The sequence below is a fragment of the Pelodiscus sinensis genome, chromosome 27, assembly GCF_049634645.1.
Source record: "Pelodiscus sinensis isolate JC-2024 chromosome 27, ASM4963464v1, whole genome shotgun sequence".
Classification (NCBI taxonomy): Eukaryota; Metazoa; Chordata; order Testudines; family Trionychidae; genus Pelodiscus; species Pelodiscus sinensis.
The window spans coordinates 6515688-6540843 of record NC_134737.1 but is presented as its reverse complement, the minus strand read 5'-3'; the positions used below and the strand labels follow the sequence as shown (position 1 = coordinate 6540843).

Here is a 25156-nt window from a genome sequence, read left to right as displayed (position 1 = left end):
GCCTGGGGCAGCCGTTTACACTAGTGCGGAGCAGGTATGAAGGCAAAGGAGGCGTGAAGCATCACCAGTCTGGTGTGGCAGCGTTCTGCAGGCACGTCATGCTGGCACGGGTGTTGATGTGAGGCGAAATACAAAGATGAATCAGGCCTTTTATTCTTAGCTGCTCCGTTGGGACACAGGTCTGGATGGGTCAGAGCCATTTATCCAGGCCCTGCCCAAACTTTGGAGCAAATGCAACCTGGGTCAAAATTGTTCCTGGTTTTGTTTCATCATTTAAACTACCCGTTCTTCTTCACAGCAGTACACCTGGAAACTGGAAGCATTATCCACATCAGCCCCTCGCCAAACTTTGGAGGTTCAGATAACGTGGAATTGGATCTGACCCATGTTACAATTGTGCTTCTGACCTTTTAAAATCAAAACCCAACCAGTGAGGTTTAGTATAATCCAAACTACCTCTGCATGGGCAGTTGGTGAACCCAGGGCTGGGGGAGACAACTCCCCAGCCCCGCCCCTTGTATTCAAAGCCCCCCCCCCCCCGATGGAATCCACGTTCCCCAACTGCAGGGGAGAAGTCTCCAGCTATCCGCTTCCTCCGCAAGCCACCCCCCCCCCGCTGCAGGGGTAGGTCACTAGCCCCCCGTGTGAGTCTCCCTGGCCCCAGAGCACAGAGAGAGTGGGCATCTCCAGTGTGCCCAGCCTCAGTGTGGCTGAAGCCCAGAAGCCACGCTGAAGCAGGGGGCTGAGTGTGGGTGGGGCCACGCTTGGCAGTGTGGGAAGGCAATGCCTTCCCCTGCCTCTTATACCCGCCGCTCAAGGAGCTCTGGTTTGCTCCAGCTCTCATCCTGGGTTACTAGGCGCCTTGAATCAACACATTTTAATACTCAGCAGAAACCAAATGAATGTGCAGCTTTGCTGATCACTCAGCAGACATAACACAACGGACAAGTATTGGAAACAGACTATAGAAACCACATAAACTAAATCTTCACGAATAAACCATTGAGGCAAACATAGGGTCTTGTTAAATACCCGAGGTGGACAGACATCTTCCAGAAGCTGCCCCCGGTTACTAAGGGTATCCTAATTTGAACTACCTACTCCGTGCCACGTGTAGCTGTGGGCACAGAGTTCGGACTAAGGGGATTTAAAAATGGCGGTGCCCGGGAAGATGCAAATGAAGCCCGGGATATTTAAATCCTGGGCTTCATTTGCAACTCTGGTTGCCCTCATTTGCCTACCTAGCTCGAACTAACGAGCTAGTGTAGACATACCCTAACATAGGCTGAACATCACACATATTGGAAAAGTGATCTGTTTAGAGACCCTAAATGGATGGTTGGACGGGGATTCTAATTTAGAAAGAGCCGATGCAGTTTCCAAAGTGGTTATGTTGATTTAGACACATATCTACTATTGAAATTAAAATAAGCCCTGACCTCTAAATCCCCTACCCTGGGATCTCAGTTAGTGTCTTTCTTTAATGGTTAGAACATCAGATTTGGATACTGGGTTGCTCTTCATTCTATTCCCCTCTCTGCCACTGACACATTAGAAAGCATTAAACATGTCACTGAATCTCAGCTTGCAATCATCTAACAATACATGCACAGGCTTCATAGAATCATAGAACCATAGAGCTGGAAGAGACCTCAGAAGGTCATCAAGTCCAGCCCCCTGCTCTAGGCAGCATTTTAAATCCTCGGCTAATGTCTGAAAAGTCCATAGAGATGCTTGGGTGAAAGATGCTTTCTATGCAAATGCAAAGCAAAAGCATGTTCACAAGTAGAGCCAGGCTCAGTTCTGGTGAGGTGACACACTGCAGACCACATGTAAACCATACACTCCATTTACTTTTCCATTACAGTGCAAACCCAATCAAACACATTCATTACTCATTTCTGATTGTCCCGGATTTGTTAATCTCCAGCGGCTGTGATTGCATTTTCTGCTGGGGGAAGTGCTGTTCTGTGCTTTGGTGAACTGCAATACAGAACAGTTATTCCTTGGGCTTACTCAAAACCTCTCTCCACTTAAAAGCTGTTTATGCGCCTGGACGCCACCCAAATCTTAAGTCAATATGGGCATAGCCTCTGAGGCATCAGTGTGTCAAGTTTAACCCAGGATCTCTAGCCTATGGCTTTGCCTATCCGCAGCTTAGACAGCCCCTTGAACTGCTGCCCCGCTGGAAATCTTTCCCCTCCAAATAGCTGTGCTGGGCTAGCTATCTCCAGGAGCCTGACTCTCAGTTATTCCATTCCTGGGCTGGGGGCAGGGCCAGGACTCTATATAGGTTCAAAGAGTGTTAAAGTGGCTTGAAACCAGCTTTGCACTCTGTATTCCAGTGTTTCTCAACCTTTTTTTATAAAGTACCCCTTTAAAAAAAAAGTTATAAGTACCCCTAGTACCTACAGTTTTCAGACACACAATTTTTTTTTCTACCATTGCAACACATTTGTTTAAACAACTTAATCGTAGCTGGGCAGGTGATGAAATTTTTGGGTGTATAAAGTACAAAAATAATACAGTGCTGTAAAACTTAAAACACCAAATTTCAGTGGTGTTGAGGTACCCCCCCCCCCCCAGACTTCTCTCAAGTACCCCTAAGGGCACTTGTACCACTGTCCGAGAAACACTGCTGTATTCTAAGGCACTCGCTGTAATTTAAAGCAGTTTTAAGACTGGCCTATGCTAGAGCCTGGGAAGCAAGGACTAGCCATAATGCAGTGCACTGCAACCTTGTCCCTGGGAGCTGGTAACAGGGCAGATGCAGAGCCTTTGCACAAGGGATGGGCCAGCTGCAGAGCCTCCTTATGCCTGGAGGTATTTTCAAGATGCCATTTCTGATTATTTCAAGATCCCTGTATGCTACCAGAGCTGCAGGACGGAGCCTTAGTGTGTGTCTGAATCAAACCCGCAAAGAGGTGGGAGGCGGTTGCTTACTGCCTTCATGCCATGGAAAAATCTCAACTAATTGTGAAATTGACTAGATTATGAACGCGTTGTCCTTGCTTCCCCCATGCTGCAATGCCGGGGTTGCAAAACACACCACAGGAGACTCTTATTTGCTTAAATAAAGTTTCCCCCGGAATATTTTTTTTATGGAAATTTATCGATCTCCGGGGAGTCGCCTCCTCCTCCTCTCTCCGCCCCCCTAAACACCGCACCACTGAGGCAAATCTGACCTGGCCACATGCTCCCCAAGAGACTTAGGATCATTCCACATTACCTGAAAAGGTTCTTCACTTTTTCCCCAAGTGGGTAACTTCTCTTTTTCTTCTCAAACTCTTCATCGAAGAGGTCAACTGAGTACGCAGAACGCTCGATGGAGTAGCGAGGTCTGGCGTGGTTCATCGCTGGGTCCGGCAGATCGTTCCAAGAGAAGACAAAGGAAAGAAAATAAATCACAGTGAACGGCGCTGGCCACCCAATGAAGTGAGAGGAGAAGAGTGATTGAATCTAGCTTCCTTCACCCAGGCATTTAAGGTTTCCACTGGAGTATTCTGCCTCCTAAATGTCTTTCTTCCCCTTCACATGAAGGCTTCTGGAGCAAGGGATTGTCTGTTTCCCAACTGGGCCACCACCTCTTGGACACAGTGGATTTTTGTCACCGGTTTTATAGTGAAACTCATTAGCGACGCATTGTGGTCTAAAGGAATGAGCACAGGACCAGGTGTCAGGAAGTACAGTTCTAATCTTGGCTCTGCCAATGACTTACTGTTTGGGCTCGGGAAAGTCACCTGCCGTTTCACCTTGCTTAAATGGGGTTAGCGATACGTCATAGCTGGAGGATTAATTGGCATGTCTGTGAAGCGCTGCACAGCGGGGAATATTTGCATTGTGGGCAGCTTTCATCCAAGAGGTTCTAATTACAGCGCCTCATTAATTAATCTACAAACATAACACCCTCCGTGTTTCATATTTGCATTTAGAGGGACTACTCTGTTCTGCTCAAAGCTGTGGGTTAATACATGATTCCAGAAGATGAGTACAGTTTTCTTCCACACAGAAAATGTAACAGGTGCTGACCTATTTGCATGATAATAATGCCGAAAAGTCCTGTTGGACCAGTCCTATGCAATATCCAGGTGTCATCAGAGGAAGATAATAAACTCCCCGTGTCTCACTTCAGTATAAACAAAGCCATCAGAGGAGAAGGGAGAACCTTTACGAGTGGATGAGTCTGAGGGTGGGGAGGGGGAAATCCATACATTTGAAAGAAGGATGTGGATAATTATTTTTGTCTGGCATTTGTTTAAGTATGTCATTGCCCAACACCTCAAGTCAAACGTGGGAAAGAAGCTAGAGGTTCAGGTGATAGTGGTAAAGAAATGAAATGCACGTTGCTGAAAGGTCTGAGTTGGGGAGACCTTTGGCTTACATAGATTTGTGCCTGGACCACTCTTTCAAAAGACTGGGCACAATGGGGTCAGGTTTTGATTGCGCAAAACCTTTCCAGTAGATAGTTTGGCTTTATTCAGCCAAAACTAAAGTAGGTTGTTATCCAGATCCCATTTAATCAGATCTTGAAATTTTAGAGGAAACCAAAAAGAGCAGGGGTAGGGAATATAAGGCTTGGGGGCTGGATGTGGGCCCTGGCTTGCTTGGATTAGGCCCTTGAGGCTCCCCCTGAAGCATTGGGTAGCCGGTGCTGGTGCTCCAACCCTCCCGCACCATCTCCCCACAGGGCTGGAGCACATAAAATCTACTAGCCAGCCCCGCCTCCCCAGCCTCTGGTGTGGGAGGGGAATGTGGGGAGCATCTTTCTCCTTCTCAGTCAGGGGCCACCTCAGAGAAGGTTTGGTTTTTTTCTTTTTTTGCTTCTCACTACTGTGCGGCCCCTGACTGATTTTTCTGTGGGTCATTGGTTCCCGATCCAAGAGGATCCTGGTGTTGACCCGTCTGTCAGTGACAGGTAAATCTAAATGCACTTCAAAATGGCATCTTCCAGGCTGTCAGGGGTAGAGCGGCAGGAAGGCAAAGCGTCTGAAAATGGAGTCACGGGGGCAGTAAGGAACTGCTGCAGTAGCTAGTTCAGTCAATATCCCTGGGTAGGCAAGGCCTAAATGACATTGAGCCCTTCCTCTGAGCAGGGGCGGATGAAAGTTTTGCGGGGCCCAGGGCCTATTGAAGCTCAGGGCCCGGCGCAGCACAATTGCACGCATATGTCACAGCCACAGCTGACAGGTAATAGCACATGCACCGGGTCTATTGAAGCGCAGGGCCTGGGGCAGCTGCCCCGCTCTCCCTGCCCTATATCCGCCGCTGCCTCTGAGAAAGTCTGAGGGAAGGAGGTGATCCGAGGGGGGGAATGAAGGTTTCCAGAGGAAACGCTCAGTCCTGTCTGCATCGAGGAGATTGCCAGCACTGCACTCTGAGGTGCGTCTGATGCTTGGTTAGACAGACCTCCTCTAGCTTTCAGTAAACTACCAGTGCAGACGTGGCAGCGTGCGCTGTGCAAATATGCTGGAGAACCTGGGCACAGACTCACATTGCTCTGACTCCCATGCCGCCACATCGATGCGGCGAATGTGAGCCGTGCCAGTGCAGATACAGCAAGCACTGGTATGTCTACTGAGCAGTCACGCCTTGACTTGCCGTGTAGACTTATCCGGGGGCCGGAGAGAGGTGCAGTTAATATTACATCTTTGGGGCCCTGCTGTAGTCCCACTGAAGTGCGTGGGTGTATCTGGCCATGTGTACTTTCTCTGTATTTTCTGCATTGTAGTCCATTCCGGGTTCAGAAGAGAACTAGTTTATCTCAGGTGACTGCTAACCTGGGACTGCTTGCGTGAATGAAGGCGGTAGGACTAGGCCTGGTGTCCAGCATGTCCAGGAGAAAAATCCGTCTGTGCATGTCTTGAAACCTAGTGGGAACCGACAGAATTGCCAAGGCGACGGGGGGCTGGCTCTGCATTCCCGGTAGGGGTGAAGCCTCAGTGGGAAGGGGCGGGGCAAGTGGCAGCCAGCCTTCAGAGCTGCCCGGAGTAGCTCCCCACTGTGTTCCAGCAGCAATTTAAAGGGCCCAAGGTTCTGGCTACTGCTGTAATACCAGTGTCTGGGAGCTCCGGGCCCTTTTGTAATGCCAGACCCTGGAGATGCCCCTTTTGCCTCTCCCTCTTTTGGGCAAGCCTGCTTGAGGCAGATAAAAACAATGTAATTTTCATGTCACAGATCTGGATAGACATTGCTCCTAAAATATCTCAATACAAGATACACAGGACAAAAACTAGTCAGGAAAAGGGATCATTATGGCTCGCAATGTGCTTTAGAGGATGTATATGAGGATTGCTTCATGCACCACTGAAATGCAGGGCAGAAGATGGCACCTGTTCAGCAGTGCACAGCAACACTACACGCCAGTTTGGGACAGGAAGTGGAGGATACTATATCCAACAGGCATGATTTTAGGGAAGCAGAATGTTACTTACTGCCATTAGACTGTGGACAGCACAACCAGCCACGCCCGATCTCTTCTGAACAACGCCAAGGGATATCTAGTGACTAGGATCTCGTCTACACTAGAAAGGGTTTGCTGGGACAGCTATGTCAGTATGACTATACTGGCAAATCTTCCTAGTGTCGACACAGTCTCAACCAGCGAAAGAACTCTTCTGCTTATACCAGTTCTGCAAGTGAAATAAGCCCTCCTGGCGGAAGGACTTTTTTGCTAGGATAGCTGCATCTACGCCAGAACGTTTTGCTGGTACCTGAGGCTCTGTCTGCACTACCGGGTTACTTCGAAATAAGTTATGTCAAAATAATAATTCCAAAAATAACTGTTTTGAAATAGTGCATCCACACTACAGGGAAGCCTCAAAATTAGTCCGAGGCAGGCTCCCTTAATGTGGACACACTACCTTGACTTAGAGCCCCAGGAAGCTCTGGGGAGCAGTTATTTTGCAATAGCAGCAGCAAAGTGCTCTCACTGATCCTATTTCGAAATAGATGTTATTCCTCGTAGAATGAGGGGCTATTATTTTGAAATAACAGGCCCATTATATTGACATAATTTCAAAATGATGGACTTGCTGTGTGAATGCTCACCTTATTATTCCCAAATAACGGGAGTTATTTTGAAATAACTCTGTCGTGTAGATGTGCCCAAAATGTCCTAATAGAAATCAGGTCCCACCTGCCGTTCCTTGCGTAGAATGGGCCCATGAAAGACCAGGAGTGGACTATGGTCTTCTATCATCAGAAGATGGAATCCCATCTATATAGCTCCATTCCAGGGCACTGGACTCAGGGGAAAGATTAGCTTCCCTGGAGTGCGTGTCTACACAGATGAGACTCCAACACGTGGAGACATACCTAAGACAGCTTTGATCTAGCCAGCCTGGGCAATGTAGGAAGCCCTCCCAGCTTAGGCTAGGAAGTTTACATATGTGGTGAAGCATCCAGCCCGTGTTATCCATCATGCATGGGGATTAAGGCATTCCGGTTATCTACAAATTCTGGTTATCAGAGGGTCCCATCAACTTAGGAAAAACTAATGGCAATAATAGTAAAACTCAAGTTTTAAATACAGGCAGTTCCTGACTTATGAACGGGTTATGTTCCAAACACCTGGTCATAACTCGATTTGGTCGTAAGTCGGAAATACCCTTAAACACACTGCCCGCGCTGTTCGAAAAACTTGACGTACATGATTCTCAACTCGAAAATATTATAATACGGTTAATGGGAAGCTGGTCGTAAGTATGGATGGTCGTAAGTCAATGTGTTCCTAAGTCGGGGAGTGGCTGTATTGGTAGTTTTGTAGTGTGTGGCAGTTGGTCTCACATTTCTATTTTGAGTTAAAGATGATTAGTACTTTCTAAATAAAAAATTGTTAAGCCAGTCATGGTAAACCAAGCCAGACCTGTGCGCCTGAAGATGTGACAGTATTGTGGCTGGGGGCAATGCCGGTTAACAAAGTTTTCTGGTTAACAGAGTGCTGGATAACAAAGATTTCACTGTATTTAGGTTTCCTAACCTAAACTGGGAGGGCTTCCCTGCTAGTGGTACCCAAAGTAGCTAAATTACAGCTAGCTCACTGTGGGTACGTCTACACAGCAGTGTTATTTCAGAATAACATCTGTTATTCCAAAATAAATATGTGAGCATCTACACAACTAGCCCGTTAGTTCAAAATAATTTCAAAATAACAGGCAGCTTATTTTGGCATTTGTAAACCTCATTCCATGAGGAATAATGCCTCTTCTGAAATAGCTATTTTGGAATAACAGTAGCATGGACACTCCATTGCTGCTATTTTGAAATAGCTCCTCCCCCAGGCCATTCAGAGTAATTACTCCCCAGTGCTTCCTGGGTCTCTAAATCGAGGTAGCGCATCCACATTGTGGGAAACTGCCTGGGACTAATTTCCAGGCTTCGCTGTAGTGTAGACATGCTATTTGAAATAAGCTATTTCGGAGTATTTCATCCAGAATAGCTTATTCCAAAAACATCGTGCAGTGTAGCTGTAGCCTGTGTGGCCCCACGGGTCCAAAATCCAAGCCCTACAGAATTGGTCGGCAGCTGACCAAGGTACCACTGACCACTAGCAGCTGTAACTAGCATGTGCTCTGCTGCCCATGGCTTGCTGTGGACACAGCGCATGGGCAATCCTGCCTCCAAGAGTCTGACTGGCTGCCGCCCCCGGGCTTCTCAAGGGCATTCCAGGTGGTGTCCTGGCAGCACTGTGGAAATTGGATTCTGATGCTTGGTATCTGCCCTGGCTGGGAACCTGACTCTGGAACTCCTTCGCCTCAGGTTCGACCCTGCTCTAACCCTTGGCCTTGTTGAGATCCTGACACTCAGGTATGTTTCCCTGTGCTGCAATCACACCTCTGATTGCAGTGGAGATATATGGCTTTAGAGGTCTCCAAGTCCATCCCGGAGAACATGATGAGATCTTAGCCCAAGGTCATGGGGGGCTGCAGGCTACAGCTTTGTACCAGGCAGTCTGCTGGCCCAGCCTCCTGAGCTGTGCTATTCCTCCAGGCTTTCTCCAGAGACAAAGGTTGCCGCTCATTAGAACAGAGCTGGAGGTGCAGATGGGACTAGCCCAGCGGTTTTCAAACGAGGGGTCACGACCCAGGACTGGGCTGTGGAATGTCAGGCACTGGGTCCTGTTGCTGCAGGGGGATCAGGTGAGCGGTGGGGGTGCTAAGGCAGATCCCTGCCTGTCGTGGCACTGCAGACTGCACTGTGGCTAGCAGCAGACCTAGCTCCTAAGTGAGAGGGGAGAGCAGCCAGGGCACCATGCACTGCCCCTGCCCTGAGCACTCCCATTGACCGGGAACCTGCTGCTGGCTGCTTCTGGGGGCAGCATGGTCTGCGGTGCCAGGAAAGGCAGGAAGCTGCCTTAGCCCCCCTGCTGCACCGCTGACTGGGAGCCGCTTGAGATAAGCCCTTCCTGCCCCAGCCCTGATGCCCCCAAAGCCAGACCCCCCTCCTACAGCCCAAAGCTCCCATCCTTAGCCCCACCCCGGAGCCCACACTCCAGTCAAATGATGTTGGGTCGGGGGCATCAACGATTTTCTTCCACTGGGTCATGAGAAAATTAGTTTGAGAACGGCTGGACTAGACATTCTCAGTCAGCAGCTTCCAGGCATCCCTGCGTTCTTTGAAACAGTTCACCCCGGGGAAGGAGGGTAATTGAGTGCAGCTGGGGTTTTTTTTGCAATGGTTCTACTTTTCTGGACACTCCTGGCCCTGCCCATAGTGACTGTGGTGGATAAAACTAGGAGCCTAACAGGGTGCCAGGAATGAGTGTTGACCATGGCTTGCCCCCACCTCTACTGGCTCCCAAAGCATTTTCCATTTGGATCGAGAGGGATGTTAATGGAGACCAGTAGCTGGCACCATAGCAATTAGGCAACTTCCTTGTACAAATGAGCCTTTGACGTAATTCGCAATGAAGCCTGAAAATACCATCCCACGTGTGTTCCACACCAGAGGATTCAGCCAGAAAGGTGCCCAGCACCCTCACCTCCTATAGCCTCCTCCTCCCAGGGTTGGCAAGATTAGTCCTTAAACTTACCAGGTGAAATCCTGGCTCTGTTGGAACCAGGATTTCACCCATAAGCGTATGCCCAGAGGAATGATGTCAAAGGTAGCCACTTCTGGGGTGGAGTCGGGAAGATTTTAACAATGCGCAGCAACATAATCCAGAAGACTGGGGCAGGAAGTGAAAGATCAGGCAGGCAGCTGAAGTGGCTAAGGGAATATAGGTCAGCAGTATGATGGTGCTCATGGAAATTTGGCCAGGAAACCCAGGTTAACAACTCTTGTGCAGTGACACGTGCCACAAAAACTCTAATGGTCACATGGAGACAGACCTGGATTTCACCCATCCTCCAAAAGGCAGCACCTCCAAGAGCTCTGGGCTCTTGAATACCAGGCTGGGGCGTGGGTCAGTGCTGACTCAGAGTGCCACTTACTGACTGACCAAGACCGTTTCTCCCAGACAAGAGGTGGGTCTCTGTGCACACTGACCCTGCTAGACTTACATGCAAGGCCAGGAGGCAGCCGTGGCCTAACCATGCAAGGGGACCTTCCCTTCCTGCTTTGTTGGTCACCGGGTTCAGAACGCTCCCGCCATCACCTCCTTGCTTGTTTTTTCCATGATGAAGACTGGCTCCTTAGGTTCAGGCTCGCCCTGAACACAGGTCCCAATGTGACATGCATTTCAGGGCTCGCCCGGGAAGCTCCTTCCCTCCAGACTCTTTCTAGAGTCTTTGATCCGCACAGTCTTGGCTTTGCTCCAGCTTCCCAGGGCCACAAGCCCTGTTCCTCCAGATTCACATGAGATTCCCAGTCGCTCCCCGCCGGACTTAGTCCAGATTGCCCGTTCACCTAGCCCCTGCCCTCCAGATTTCCAGTTTTCCCCTCTCTCCCCCTCAGGGCATGGCTAGGTGGGGGACACATAGGGCAGCTGCCCGGTGATTTAAGAGGGCCTGGGACTCGATGACACCACCGCTACTACCATGGCGTCAGCAGCAGCTGGAGCCTCAGGCCCTTCAAATAGCTGTCAGAGCCCTGAGAGGCACAGTGCTGAGGACTGGCGGGGGGAGGCTAGCCCCCAGACCTGTCCCTTATGCCTTAAGCCCTCCCCCTTCTAGAGTTGAGCCCCCTCCTCCACCTTGCCCGCTGCCCAGTTAAGTCAATCGCCATCCCTGCTCCCCCACCAGGTTCACTCCAAATTCTCAGTCCCCTGCACCTTGCTCTGGATGCATAGCTCTTCCTGGCTTCACCCCAGGTTCTGTAAGTCACCCCCATCTACGCTCACTCCAGATTCTCAGTCCTCCCGAGGTTCCTTCTAAAACCCAAACCAAGTCTCAACAAAACATCATCAAACTCCAGTAGTCCTGGCCTAACTTCCAGGTGTATGCCGGGCCCGCTAGCTTTATTTCTCAATCCCTCGCTCTCTGAGCAGTGTGCCCGCTGTGCCAGCAGAGCGACCAGATCTGCTCACTGTACCGAGCGGTTTTGTGAAGTCCTGCCGCAGAGCAAAAGGGCTGGCAAACATGGGGGGGAAAAAAACCCAACACGGAAAGTGTGAAGGGGAGGGAAATCAGCTCGTGACTGAATTCCATCTTGAACAAACAGGCTGATGATGTCAGCATTTCAGAGAGAGTCAAGTTCTTGAGTTGGCTTATCAGCGGCCTTGCCCTAGATCAAACAGCAGGCTCAGGCTTTGAGATGTCAGGACTAAAAGCAGGAATCACCTGATTGTGCAGTGAACAAAAGGGTACACCAGCTGGCGTGGTGGGGAAGGAATACCACAGAGTATCTGGTTTAACACTGTGACTATGGGCAGTGGGTAATATAGGCAAGGCCTTCCCAAAATTGCCTACACCAGTGTTTCTTAAACTGAGACGGTCAGTATGCCGCGGAGAACAGCAGGCGACCTTTTTTTTTTCTCAGTAACTTTCCCCCGACCCTTTTTTCCCCCGACATTTTTTTATTTTTTGCTTAACAAAAAATCCTTGGTGTTCCTTGGTCTTAAAAAGTTTAAGAAACACTGGCCTGCACTCTCCGCTGGCTGCCCGGGAGGACTGGGGCTGTGGCGTGGCAGCCCGGCTCTCCAGCTGGCTAGGAAAAATCGGGCGGTATGCCACTGCCCCAGGTGCTCTGACTACCTTGGAAGGGGGGGGTCATGCCTTCTTGATGGGATAGGGGACACTAAGAGGGCACGGGGCAGTAACCAGTGGGGTGGGGGCTGGACATATGGCTCCACAGGTAGGTCGAGGGAGGGGCAGGGCCTTGGACGGAAGGGGCATGCCTTCTCCACTACCCATGACTAAGGCAAAATGCTGACCGGAGACAATGTATGTTACCCACAGGAATAGGGCCACAAAGGCAGTAAAATGCTGTGCTGCCAACCCACAGTGTTGTTCACGAGAGGCCAGGTGCTCAAAAGAACTTAGGTTCCGTTTAGATTCCCAGGAAGCGCCGCACAGTGGAAACGCCCTGAAGTCCAGGTTCTTCCGAAAAGCCAGGCTCACCAGGGTGTTAGTGGCATTACAGGCTGTTGCGTGCAGTGGGAAATATGGCCTTGATTACAAGCGAGGGGCACATGGTAATCTGGGACTAGACTGAGACTGAAAAAGTAAAGGGACTCTCTGAACTCTTGGACCGCAACATGGAATTCAGAGCACACTAAGAACTGAGGCAGAACTGTTTCCCAGCATGGATATGGAGCTAGCGAAATACATTGCCTCCTAATGTATCAGCTAAGTTGCAGTTTTGCATGGAGCTCTGTGAGTTCCTGATTGGTTAATGCATGTCCTGCCAGTTTCAAACCACTCCAGGTGTGCCAAGCTCAGGTTTTTCTCCTAGCACCAGCCTTGCTGCCCCGAGTGCCAAACCCTTATCGCTTCTCCCTGCACTGTTGATAGCTCTGTCTGGGGAGAGAAAGTCACATTGAAGTTTCTGCTCGGGGTTGATAGGTTTCGACAACACAAAACAACCGTTTGGTGCTGACAGAGCTGGAGCTAGGGGGAAATTTCAGATCCAGAGAGAGTGAGTCAAAACTAGTGAGACGTGGCGGAAAACTGACTTTTGCTGAGAGCGGTTGAATTGTACCTTGATTAACGTAGGGTCAAATTCACTCCTGGAGTAAGTGAAAGGTCTTCAGTGGAGCTCCACAAGGGAGGAATTTGGCCCATTATACAGGTTGAACATCTATAGTCGGGCACCCTGGGGACCTGTCACCTGACAGGTGCAGACCTGGAGAATTTGCCGAACCACAGGAGGTCAATATTGTCTGTAGCATGACCAGCACTTCCACTGCTTCCTGGGCTCTTAGAAGATGTTTAGGGGCAAGTTAGAGCTAAATAACAGCACAGAACACTGGAAGCCAGGACTGAGGGCTATGAATAAACTTTATGGGACCGCAAGAAACTTGGCAATACCCATGGTAAGTGGATGTCCAGCTAACCAAAAACATTCCAGACCACGGATATTGCTGGACCAGAGAGGGCCAGACTAGAGAGGTTCATCCTGTATGTAGGAAGGAAATGCAAATCATTTACATATGACGTTTTACACATGATGGGTCTCACTCTTCTCCCTGGTGGGTTTTCTCCACGATTCCTTAGTGTCTCACTAAATTCAGGGTCAGGTCCCTCCGAACCTTAGCTTAAGCTTCATTCATGGTCCATTTTAATCAATTTCAAGTCATAGGATTTTTAAATGTTGGAAGTGTTGTGATTTCAGCTGTTTGGGTCTGTCATTTTGTGGTGTTGTAACCACAGGAGTCCCTGACTCAGACAGGAGTGGGGGCAGGGGCACCGTGTGGGGAGGTCACGAAGTGTCATGTGCCCCCCAAACAGGGATGGGGGGCAAGGGGCCAGCAGCTGGAGTCACCATTCAGAGACAATTTGGGGTAACTGCCCTGAGCCCCATTTCGCAGGCCGGGATATCTTGGAGCACTAGCAGGGGGCCCAGTGGTGGGAAACTAGGAGCCAAAAGTGCAGAGCAGCCGAGTCAGTTACTCCACTTGTTTCCAACACTAGTGAATGTGTGTGAGTGTGTGTCTGGGGGGGAAGTGCAGCAACCCCTGCTGCTGGCTCCAGACAACCCTACTAATCCTCCAGCCATGTCACGTAGGGGAAGGAGCTTGGGGAAAGGAGCAGAGCAGAGCTAGGAAGTGGCAGGGAGTGGGTGGAGCAAAGGCAGGGTCTTGTGAAGAAAGAACAGAGCAGGACTGGGGAGGAGGTGGACAAGGGTGGGGGCATAGGGTTAGGGGTGGAGTGGGGGGTTGCACCTTCCTAGGGACAGCTCTCCTCCAGGCTAGGGGTGGCGTGGGGAGGAGTCATGTGTGGGGGGCTGTTGTGTGGCTAGTGCCCCCCTTGTGTCCTTTTCCAGTAGTGGCCTCTGAGTTGGGAGGAAGGGTCTCAAGGTTATTGGAGAAGCTATCCTTACTTCTGCCCCACTGCTGGCGATGGCACTGCCTTCAGAGCTGGGCAGCTGGAGAGCGGCAGCTGCTGGTCGGAGCCCAGCTCTGAAGGCAGAGCTACCGCCAGCAGGAGCACAGTGTATTTTTATGACACTCCCAAAGTGGCAAAATCTCTTGCCCAAATTAAACACCATCTCACCCCTCCTAATACCGCCCTCTGAGGTGCATGGCATGCACACAGACCTCTTTCTGAAAGGTTGCAACATAACATTGCTTTATCTTTTAGAATCCAGAAATCTAACCCACAAACAACTAAATAAAGAGAGACAAGCAGGCTGTTCCTTAAAGGCTAAGAGAGGCACAACCCATTCACTTGGCTCTGTGCTGGCTTTTTGGCAGACTGGGCTGCGGAAATAGCCCCCGAATCACACCTCCCTGCAGAGTCCCTGGATCAGGAATTCCCTTACATGTGAATGGATAGCTTGCAATTTAAACACAGTTTTCAACATCTCACACTATGCATCTTTAATTTCCCCTTCACTTCAGCTAGCCTCTCCGCTGGTTAGCCAATCACACAGGATCCAGGAGGAAGAGAGGTCTGTTCAAAACCAATGCAAGTTGTTTCATAATGTCTCATAAATCACTCCCTGACAGGAATGCCGATCACACTTCCTCCACCTTCCTACTAATGTTGGTAGTCACTGTTTGTACTCTAGTACCATCTAGAGGACTCAGCCAGGAGGAGGGCCCCATGATGCTAGGGGCTGTACATACATATAGGTAAAAATGCCTGCCTTAAAAAACTTAGTCTTTTCCTATTTGTACTGAACTCATCTTTGCATCCCAGTATACCTAGCATGACCACTTCACCTGATCATCTTCTCCCAACCCCAGTGAGTTCACTTAAGAAATGTTCTAATTTCAAAATCCTCCAGTTTGTCCAGCTGCATCTCCAGTCCTGTTCAAATCCAGAGATTTCAGCGCTTAATAATGTTGCCCCTAATCTTTTCCATCCATGTACGGAATAAATTTTTATGTGCACCGAGGCAAGGGTGAATGTGCACCACCAACAGAAACACAAATCCTAACGGAGGGCGCTGTGTTAATCAGATAGGTGACATTTGACTCAATCCTGAGCAGCCAGACAAGCACACAGCTCACAAGGAAAACTGGTGCTCAGGCTTAGAAGTTATGCTGCTTTTATTACATTGGCATAGTCAAAGCAGAACCTCAACCCCCATCTCCACCTTCTCAAGTGCAGCCAGAGTATTACCAGTGTAAAAGTGGCATGTCTGCCATAGGAAATTATTTGGAAATAACAAAATCAAAATAGCGCGTCCACACTATGAGGGATCCTCGAAATGAGTCCGAGGCAGGCTCTGTTAATGTGGACACGCTACCAGGAAGCACTGGGGAGTAATTACTTTGAATTATTCTGGGGTCATTATTTCGAAATAGCAGCAGGGTGTCCACATTACCACTGTTTCGAAATAACTTTTGAAATTAGCGTTATTCCCTGAGGAAAGCAGGAGCACAAATTTCAAAATAAGGGGCCTGTTATTTTAAAATAGCAGGCATGGTGGTGTCGCTGCTCCACTTATTATTTCAAAATAAGGGGGGGTATTTCAAAAGAACTCCTTAGTGTAGACCAGGGCTATCCATATAGCTGATTTTGATCTGGTGATACAAAATCAATCATACCATTGTATGGTGCCTTACGCTGGTAAAACTGCGCCTATGCTAGGGCTCATACTGGACTAGCTGTTTCGATTAACAACAAAACAAAACAAAACACCTCCCCAGCTGACATAGTTATGCTGGGAAAACTTCTTACATATCGACCAGAACTGAGACATGAGTGGCCACATTTTAAAGTGCCCAGTGGGAGTGGCTGGGGGAATTCTAGGGTGACATGATGTCCTAGTATTAGGGGGTTTGTCTTACAGGCAACTGTTTCCTCCCCCCCCGCCACCTCCTGACACACCCCAACGTCTCCCATCCTGATTTTTCACCCTTGCTACCTGATCACCGGAGGGGCTGCGCATGTGGAAAATCTGAGTGTATAATGAGGAGTGAAGATAGAACTACTAAAAATAAAAAGCCTGATCCCCCAAGCAGAGGTTTGACCCCAAAAAGGAAGAGATGCTAGACCAGGGGTGGGAAAAAGGGCGTCTGCGGCCAGATCCTGCCCACCAAGCAGGTGGATCCAGCCCGTGGAGGCCCTGCTGTACCAATTAGGGCCTGGGGGAAGGGAGAAGTGCACAAAGTTTCCTCTGCCATGCCAGGAGCATGCAGCGCTTTGAAGCATCACGTGCTCCTGGCAGGGAGGGAGGAGGATTTGCATGCTCCCCCACCCCCAGGCTAATCAGGGTCTGTGGGTGGGGAAGCCCGAAGCATCCTGCCCCCGCCCCTTCCTTTTGAGGCCCTCCCCTTCCAGTGTGGCCCCAACAAAAAATTATTGCTCACCCCTGTGCTAGCCACTGCCTGGTGTCCCCTGGCAGGGCCTTAGGGGGATGCGGAGCGCAGGGCAACCCCACTCCCGAGTGCCCCAGGCATGGGGTCCAGGGCAACTCCCCTGCCACAGACCCTGCCCCCCACCCTGCCTCTGCCGCACCCTGCTCCACCCTTCTCCACGACTTGCCCCCGCTCTACCCTCTTGCCACCTCCTTGTCAGTGGCTGCAATCCGCCATGCCACTCTCCCAGCCTGCTCTGCCTCGCTTCTCCACGGCAGTGGGAAGTGGAGCACCCTAGGGCCAGGGCGCTCTGCTGTCTGCTGCTGCGGAGAATTGGAGAGCCACTGGCTGGGAGAGGGGGGCACGGCCGGGCATAGCGGAGCAGGCTGCTAGGCTGCTCTGGATGCTGTTGCCATGGTGAGTTTGTGTATGGAGGGGTAACCCTGGCTGCCACCCCATGCCAGACTCCATAATCCCCCCGGTCCCTCCCATCCATAGAAGAGTTGAGATGGCCTCCATGGGACACGCCAAAGTGTGGGGCGTGGAGCGGCCACCCTAAAACATCCGATGCACAGGACAGCTCTGTGCCTGGTTTCCTTTTCTGTGGAAGGTGCTCAGATGCTATGGCGGGGGGTAAAACCCCCCAACAGAACGGTCCTCAGGATTTATGGGGCTCTACGCACTGGTACCCTTATGCCCGATGGCAGCAGGGGGATAGAGATTTTTTAGAGATTTGATTTTATGATCTTCAGCAACACACTCATGAAATCGTTTAAAGCTCATTTTAAACTAAGGTCCTATCGACTCACACAGTCAATTCAGGAATTGACGGTCTATACCTGAGCTTGGTGAATGCCTGTTAAATGGCTTCATTGCCACTCGAAGGGCTCTTTCACAGGTTCAGCGTGCTGCTAATCGCTCTGGCAGGCTGTCATTTATAAGTTACCTAGGTCCTCTCTGGAAGAAGCAGAGCCACAGAGCCGGAAAAGAAAGAGGCGGGTGGGTGGACATTAAGACCCAGCGGTGCCCCAAATTTTCAGGCACCCTACGCAGCTGCGTATGGGTGAAGACGGCCCTGAACCCTAAGGTGATTAGCTAGAACAGGTTGCAGTGGCAGAGGTGGGGCAGCTATGGGCCGCATCTCCCCCTATCATAGTCTGTACTTTCTCACATTTTTACCCTCAGCCCCTACTGCCCAAAGTGAAGAGTCTGGTGGCCAACATCTGGCCCTGTTGCTGCACATCAGCTGGGGTTGGAAACAAAGGTTTCTTTGGGGCTGTTAAGACATGATTGCCACGGGCAGATGGTCCTTCAGCAGAAGGGAGAGAAACAAACCTGAGCAAGCTCTGGGCAGCTGCATTCTCACGGCTACCTCTGGGCTGGGGCCAATATTTGTTGTACCACTTCACAGGCGTTTCAGACCAAGCTAACAATGTGCTCGGTAACCATACTCAGAAGAGCTGCCGATATCTGCCAGTTACTGCAGGTGAAGCCAAAGCATTTGGTTGCCGGGGGGGGGGGGGGGGGGGGAGGGAAGAGGGAGGAGAGGAAGTTTATGAAAGAAAATGCTTTTGCTCCTGGGGTCAAATTCTGATCTCTAATGTAAATCCAGAGTAACTCCTGCAGCCGCTGGGGTGTAACTCCAGACTGTCTTATAAATGAGACCAGAATTTCGCTCAGTCTTTCTCTGGTTTGTTTAAATACCCCGCTTGCTCTTAGCTCTGCCCCAGTGTTTCTTATTCTAGCTGCACCTAGTCCCAGTTTAATTGTGGGGAGAACGGGTGGTGGTGGGGCATGTAACAAAGGAACAGATTTGGGGGTGCACGGAGGCTTGGAGCTAAGCAGGGGCAGACATCAGGGTAGTGAGTGGGGGGAGGGGACCCCCCCGCTCCTTGCATGGAATAGAAACGTAGCAGCTTTGCTGGCTCCAATGCAGCGCTGCTCCAGTGCCAAAGAACAATACCCGTATTGCGTCACAAGTGTTGAGGGCAGGTGCCAGGGTGAAAGCCCTGGAAGCTAACAGCCTCTGTCCAGGGCCGCCATGCAGACACACCCCGGTGCCCCACCTGCGCCTCAGTCCTGCCCCCGACGAGGCATCTCTGGGCCTTGCAGAGCAGCTGAGTCTCCAGGGCCTCTTTGCTGAGACGGCCAGCAAGGGGTAGGGTCACAGGCGGCGAGTGAAAGTCCAGCCAGGGAAGGCAACCTGTAGCCCCGCCCCTTTGCCCAAGGCTCCGCCCCTGGAGCCAAGCCCTACCCACCCCAGCTGGATCCTTCCTGGCCACCTGGAGGTCTGGAGCTTCAGTGCTGTAGCCTCAGCTCTGGCCCCAGTCCCAGCCCTCCTGAGCGGCCAGGGAGCTGAGCTGCCATGTTGCTGCCCCAACCTTTCCAGTGACCGGGGTGTGTGGGCAATTTTGAGAAGGCTGTATCTTCTCTGGCCTACATTACTGGCTGGCCAGATGTCCCAATTTTATCAGGACAGTCCTGATATTTGGAGCTAAATTGTATAGAGGTGCCTATTAACACCCCCCCCCACACACACACCCATTTCCTCTCCTGATTTTTCACACTTGCTACCTGGTCTCCCTAGCCAGGAGGCCAGCAGTAGAGCATTTGGTAGCTGGAGTGGGAAACCCATCTCATTGCCCCAGATCCCCTAGAAGGCCAACGCCAGCCCGGATTCTAAAGGGCCAGCCCAGCTCACTACCCAGAGCACTCAGAGCTGATCTGGAGCAAAGTCAGTAGCCCTCTGGCAGGCTACAGGGTTTAAATATGATCAGAATCCCCCACAGCCCCTCTTTTCTCTAGTGCCCTCAGACTGGTGGCTGCTGGAGTCTCCAAAATTCCCCTAGGTTAGGAGCACCTCTGAGGAACAAATCCTGAGGCTGCTGGAGCCAATGGGAGTTTTACCCCTGAATTCAATAGCATCAGCGTTCGGGCCATGGAAAGTTTTCTGTCCCCGGTACCTGTTCCGTCACTGCTAGTTCTGGGCACAGCATCTCCATAGCTCTGCCAGAAAGGACCAAGAACTGACTTAAAAGGAACAGAAGGGAAGGTGAATCATCTGCCCCTCTCCCCAATAACCCCCTCTGGTTATGTGTCCATGAGCACCGGGACCAGTATTACCCTTTGAAGAGCTCAGGAATTAGGAAGTTTGCAGACTGCAGCATTCCTGCAGCACCTGAGAATGCCCTTATCCCAAGCTGGCTGCTTTGAGCTCTCTCATGCGCACACCGGCCCGCCCTCCCCCAGGGAATCTGATATGAGAGAAGGAAAAACGCCTTGTGGGTCATCTAGTCCAATGGGAAGGGCAGAGGAGAGCATGTCTCCCTAGCCCGCGTTTGAACCTAGGCAAAACCCATTGTTGCCCCACCCTTCCTCCCATAAACACCGGGAAGTGAAAGTGCTTTCGGCTGACCAGCACATAATAATGTAAGCAAGAAATCTGTCAGGGACCGTGCCAGGGGAGGACATGCCCATGCACAAGTCGGATGCGGATGGATTTTAGTGGCACACAGAGGCAGAATCCCCACAACGGAGTCCCATTGAGCATCGTACACAGAATCGGAAGCCGAATTAGGGCCCCTGCAGTCAGGGGGGCTGAAACAATTTGTAGAGTGGGGTGGGGGCGGGGAGGGCTGAGAGCCATGGACCCAAACTGCAAATCCTGTATAGAATAGAAAGCACATCTCGCCAGAGGATGCAGTTCCAGCATCTGTGCCTAGGGGTGGGAAACCTTTTTAGGTTGGGGGGCCGCTGACCCACAAAAAAATCAGGCAGGGCCTGCACACAAGTGAGAGGCAAAACAAACAAACAAAACCAAAAAACAAAACCTCAAATCCTCTCGGACGTGGCCCCCAACTGAGAAAGACACTTCCCACGTTGCCCTCACTCACCAGAGCCTAGGAGGACCTAGTCTATTTAGTCTATGGGGCTACAGCCCCATAGAGAGTGGCAGGGGTGGGGGGAGGTTCAGCCTCCCCAGTACTAGTGGGGGGGAGCCCCAAGCCTCGGGGGCTGGGTCCACCCAAACCAGGGTCTGCCTCTGACCCCCAGGCCTTAGTTTCTCACCCCTGAGCTATGCACTCAGGGCTGGACTCTTGCTCTATCAAACATGCCTAAGTCTAGATTTAAAACCCCCACACAACGGAACACACATACACCCCCCACTTCCATTTGGATGCTGCCCCTCCATCTAAGGAAGCACCCTCTGATTTCTAGCCTATAATTTCTTCTCCTAAATTTCATCCCCTGCCTAAATAATTCCGCCCCTTCATGGCGTGTTAGGCTGGGCCAGACTTTGATATGGTCCCCCCCGCCCTGCCATGTCCCGGCTATATTCCTCAGCCACACTGTGCAAATGCCACGAATGGCAATCCCCAAGTCCGAGTCAGGTTGCTAACTCCTTGGGGCAAGGACTTGCCCGCAAAACCCCAGGGACCAAAAGAGGAGCTGCACCAACTCGAGGACCGGACTGGACCAGACCCATCGGCTCTCTAATTAGGAGTAACCCTCCATGCTCAGGCAACTTGCCTCTGAACTCAGTGGGAGTTTGTCTGAGCAAGGACTGCAGGGTTTGAGCCCACAACAATTAAGTCCCATATTTGGCTCTTGTGTCCTCTCTTCGTAACGCAAACTCCCTTGATCTTTGCTGTTGCTAATTCCTCAGCATAGCTGCTGCTGTAAATCCCCTTAGAGGAAGCGGGGGGGGGGGGGGGGGGGAGAAAAATCATTCAACAACCAGGTCTCCAAATATTGAAATTCACACCCTGTGGCTGTGCAACCACAGTGCGACTCCCCCACGCCCACCCAGACAAAGAGCACCATTGTTGGGAGCAGGGGCTTACCTTCCCCTTGGCTGGAGAGAAGAAAGGGCTAATTCTGCTAGGGGAGCTGCAGAGGTGCCAAGAAAGCCGAGGCAGAGAGTTGCTCCTCAGGTAGAGGTGTGCAGAAGGCAGAGGACTGTGCTCAAATATAAACCAGTGAGTCATTTATAAATCACCTCAGTCAAGGGGACTGAGGGCTGTGCTTGGCGTCTGATTGGCTTGTCGGGCTTGTTGCGAAGTGATTGCAAGCAAGTACACCCAGGCTAAGCCCAGGAGATAGTCAGGGAGATAAGGAGAGATCTGAAGAGGGACAGGTTTTGTTTTTTGGGTTGGTTTTTTTTTTGGTCCCCCCTCCCCTTTCAAAATGAGGCTGTTTGATCCCATTGTACAATACACCGGAGCCCTCGGGGACAATAGAACAGATTGAGTGTCACCCAGGGTCCCCCCAGCGTTGGGGCTCCCATTGTGGGAGAAGATGCTTTTGTCGACCTGGGCTACGGTTTCCTGGTGCCCTGGCCAGTGTCTCCAGCCTGTCTTTGTGTTCTGGCCGACTCTCAGCATCAGACGAGGACAATGGAGTGCATTGTGCCAGGTCTCGGACTCTCAGAGGCTGGGCTTTGAACTGAGGATTGGCAGGGGAAAGCGGTTGCTTTCTTATTTCCATGTTCAAAGGGATGAGAGGGGCGGGAAGGACCGAGGGAGCCATGACTGTCTGGTAGGCGGCGAGGACTGAGCTTCCCCACGCCGGAGAAGAGACGGGGGCACAGCCGGGTGAATAAGAATCACAGCCGCAGGGAGGCTAGAGTGAGAGCGTATCTGTCCAGGGCCGTCGGTTCGTATTGCTTCCGGGCATGATCACCATGGAGGGTCAGGAGGGAATGTTCCCCTCACTGCCTCACTGCGCAGAGCTGCACGTGGCGTGGGAATGGGGAGTTTCACAACTTACTCCCGAGACTGATGGAGAGTGGACATCAAGCTGGAAGGACAATTGGTTGCTTCCGTATGGTCCAGATGTTGGGTTCCATCTTGCAAGGAGCTGAGAACCCTTGTTGCTTTGACAATGAGCAGCATCTCAGAGAATCCAGCCCTTAAGATTTAAAATCATTTATTTATTTATTTATTATTGAAGTGCCTAGGCCTTTAATCATGGACCAGGAGGAGCAGTGTTCCCTGTACGATATGCACCTGTGCAGCTGCTCAGCAGAGATTCAAATGCTGCCCAGCTGATTAGCAGACTGGTTTAGTTTCTATGGGTGGTGCACATCTGCACATGTCTTGGTGCACGCAACAAAATTTATTCCACACAGGCTGGAATAGATTAGAGGGAACGTTGCACAGGACCCCGCTGTGCTCGTTGCTGTAGAAACACAGACCATAGGGGCATCCGGGCTCCAGCGGCATAAGACAAGAGACAATAAATGGGCACAGACAGATGGGGTAGCACCAGGAAGCAATGGTCAGCATGATAGGCAGTGGTCTCTGCGTGCTGGCAGCTGAGCTATTGTCAAGTTTGACAAGCCAGAAGAGAGAGACCAGCGTGTTTTGGTGTGAAAGACTCCTGCTGTGACAGGGGCTTGTTCACAGAGTTCACAGTCTTCCGGGGGTAGCCAAGTGTCTTCGTACTATGGTAACACCTAGGAACCCCCAGGCCAAGCTCAGGGTCCCATTGTGTGAGGCACAGTATCAGATCTGCCCCCAGCAGCAAGCAGAGCGGAGATTGTGGCTGGCCCCAGGCCAGTTCGGCTCCAGGGATACCAGCCTGTCCAGGCAAAGGGAGCATCAGGTGACTTAGTGGGACATCTCAGTGTCTCTGAGGCTAAAGGAATTGATACACTTGTTCCAGTGGAGTCGGGGAGACATGCACCCCCACTCCTGCTAGCAAATGGAGATTGTCCCAGGCTGAGGGAAGGGAGGGGCAAGCGTGATTGCTGCCACAGAAGTAATGTCATGGAGGCTCCGGCATTTGGGCACCAAAAGGAGAGAAATGACCTCCTCCCCACTACCACCGTCCCCTGGATTATTTATGCAAAATGGGCATCTGAGGCACGGCTGGTGGCCAGGGGTATCACAGGGGAGCGTGTGTTGGAGGGGTAAAAGAGAGACATAAGAAGGCCCCTTTACCTTTTGTGAAGGAAAAACTGGGACAGTTCACAGCAATGTTCCCTCTATTTTTTTCCCCACTGATGCGCGGAATACATTTTGTTACATGCACCGAAGCATGTGCAGATGTGCACCACCAGTAGCCACACTGGCTGCCAGGTGTGGGCACTCTGCTGATTAGCTGGGTGGCATTTGAATCTCTCCTGGGTGGCCCCCCAAGTGCTCAGCTTACAGGGAACACTGTTCCACAGTACAGGGCAGCGTGGGAGGATGTTTAAATCTAGATGCAGGGCTGGATTAACGACTTAGTAAGGTCTTAGGCACTCTCATAATCGTACGTCTTTAAATTAGATTATATATAAATATATAAGGGAGAAATGCCCTATTACCTATACACCTAATATTGAATTGCACGTTATACCGGTATGTTGTTTGTAAATTAATGATAACAAATTATTAAGTTTGATTTAGCAGTTTTCTTTTCTTATTTTCAAGTAATTATGGGTTTTTTTGTAGGCCCAAAACTTTTCCCTAGGCCCTAGGCACTGTGCCTATTGTGCCTAATGGGTAATCCGGCCCTGTAAAGACAGGATGTTTTTCTAAAAGCTTTGCTCCCGGAATTAGGGGGGGAAGTTCTGGGTCACAGTGGTCCTTTCTGGCCCTGGAATCTCTGAAGACAGAGCCAGTATGGCAGCTTCGTGAGGCAGGCACTGTCTTCATCGATTCCAGGACAGGGCATTTAGAAAACCATGCATGTGACAGGTGGATGAACCAGACTGATGGGCCGGGGAGGGTGAGAGGCTGAGGTAACCAAATTGACAGTGTTAAGCAGGAAAGTAGACACTCTGGCTGGCTGGCTGCCTCACCAGTGCCCAAGCTCTGTAGGCCTCATGGCAGAGGAAGGTTTCGAGGCGGAGATTCAACCTTACAAGTGTTCTTAAAACCCACTCTCAAGATGAGAGCTTGAGGGGCTGTTTAAGAAATGGCTCTGGCACCCGGTCCTCTGCATGCATGACTCATTGAGCATGAATGCTCCGTACCAGGGGATGAGGAGTTGCCAGGTGTCCAGTATTTTGCTCAACAACTTTGGTCCTCTTTTTTTTTTTTTGCTCAACCAGTTTTTTTCAGTATTTCTTGTGAAAGTATCTGGCAACCCTACAGGGGATCTGGTGGGGAAAAGGGGAGGGGCCCAGCATAGCTGTTCTGACGTGCTCTGCCCACTTTTGAGCTCAATAGCGTGCGTGACTCATGTTTCCCCGGGTGCGTGCATAGGACTAGTGGAGACAAACGGAGAATGAGAGGGAAGAGAGGGAGGCAAAGGGGGCAAGGTGGATGGCAGGGAGGGGATAGAGAGAACTGGGATGGGGTTACAGAGTGCACTGGGAGA

At 50.9% G+C, this 25156-nt stretch overlaps 1 protein-coding gene across 1 annotated transcript in view; it reads right to left on the bottom strand.

Annotated features, from left to right (window-relative positions):
* The window catches only part of SLC26A9 (solute carrier family 26 member 9), a 56868-nt gene extending 35073 nt beyond the window's left edge, over positions 1-21795 (bottom strand). The window contains exons 1-2 of the mRNA XM_006137217.4: positions 21691-21795; positions 3230-3356 (exon numbers count right to left, since the gene is read on the bottom strand). Of these exons, the coding sequence (XP_006137279.2) occupies positions 3230-3354 (125 nt within the window). The 5' untranslated portion in view covers positions 3355-3356; positions 21691-21795. The remainder of the gene's footprint in view (positions 1-3229; positions 3357-21690) is intronic.
* Between the last annotated feature and the right edge of the window lie 3361 nt (positions 21796-25156).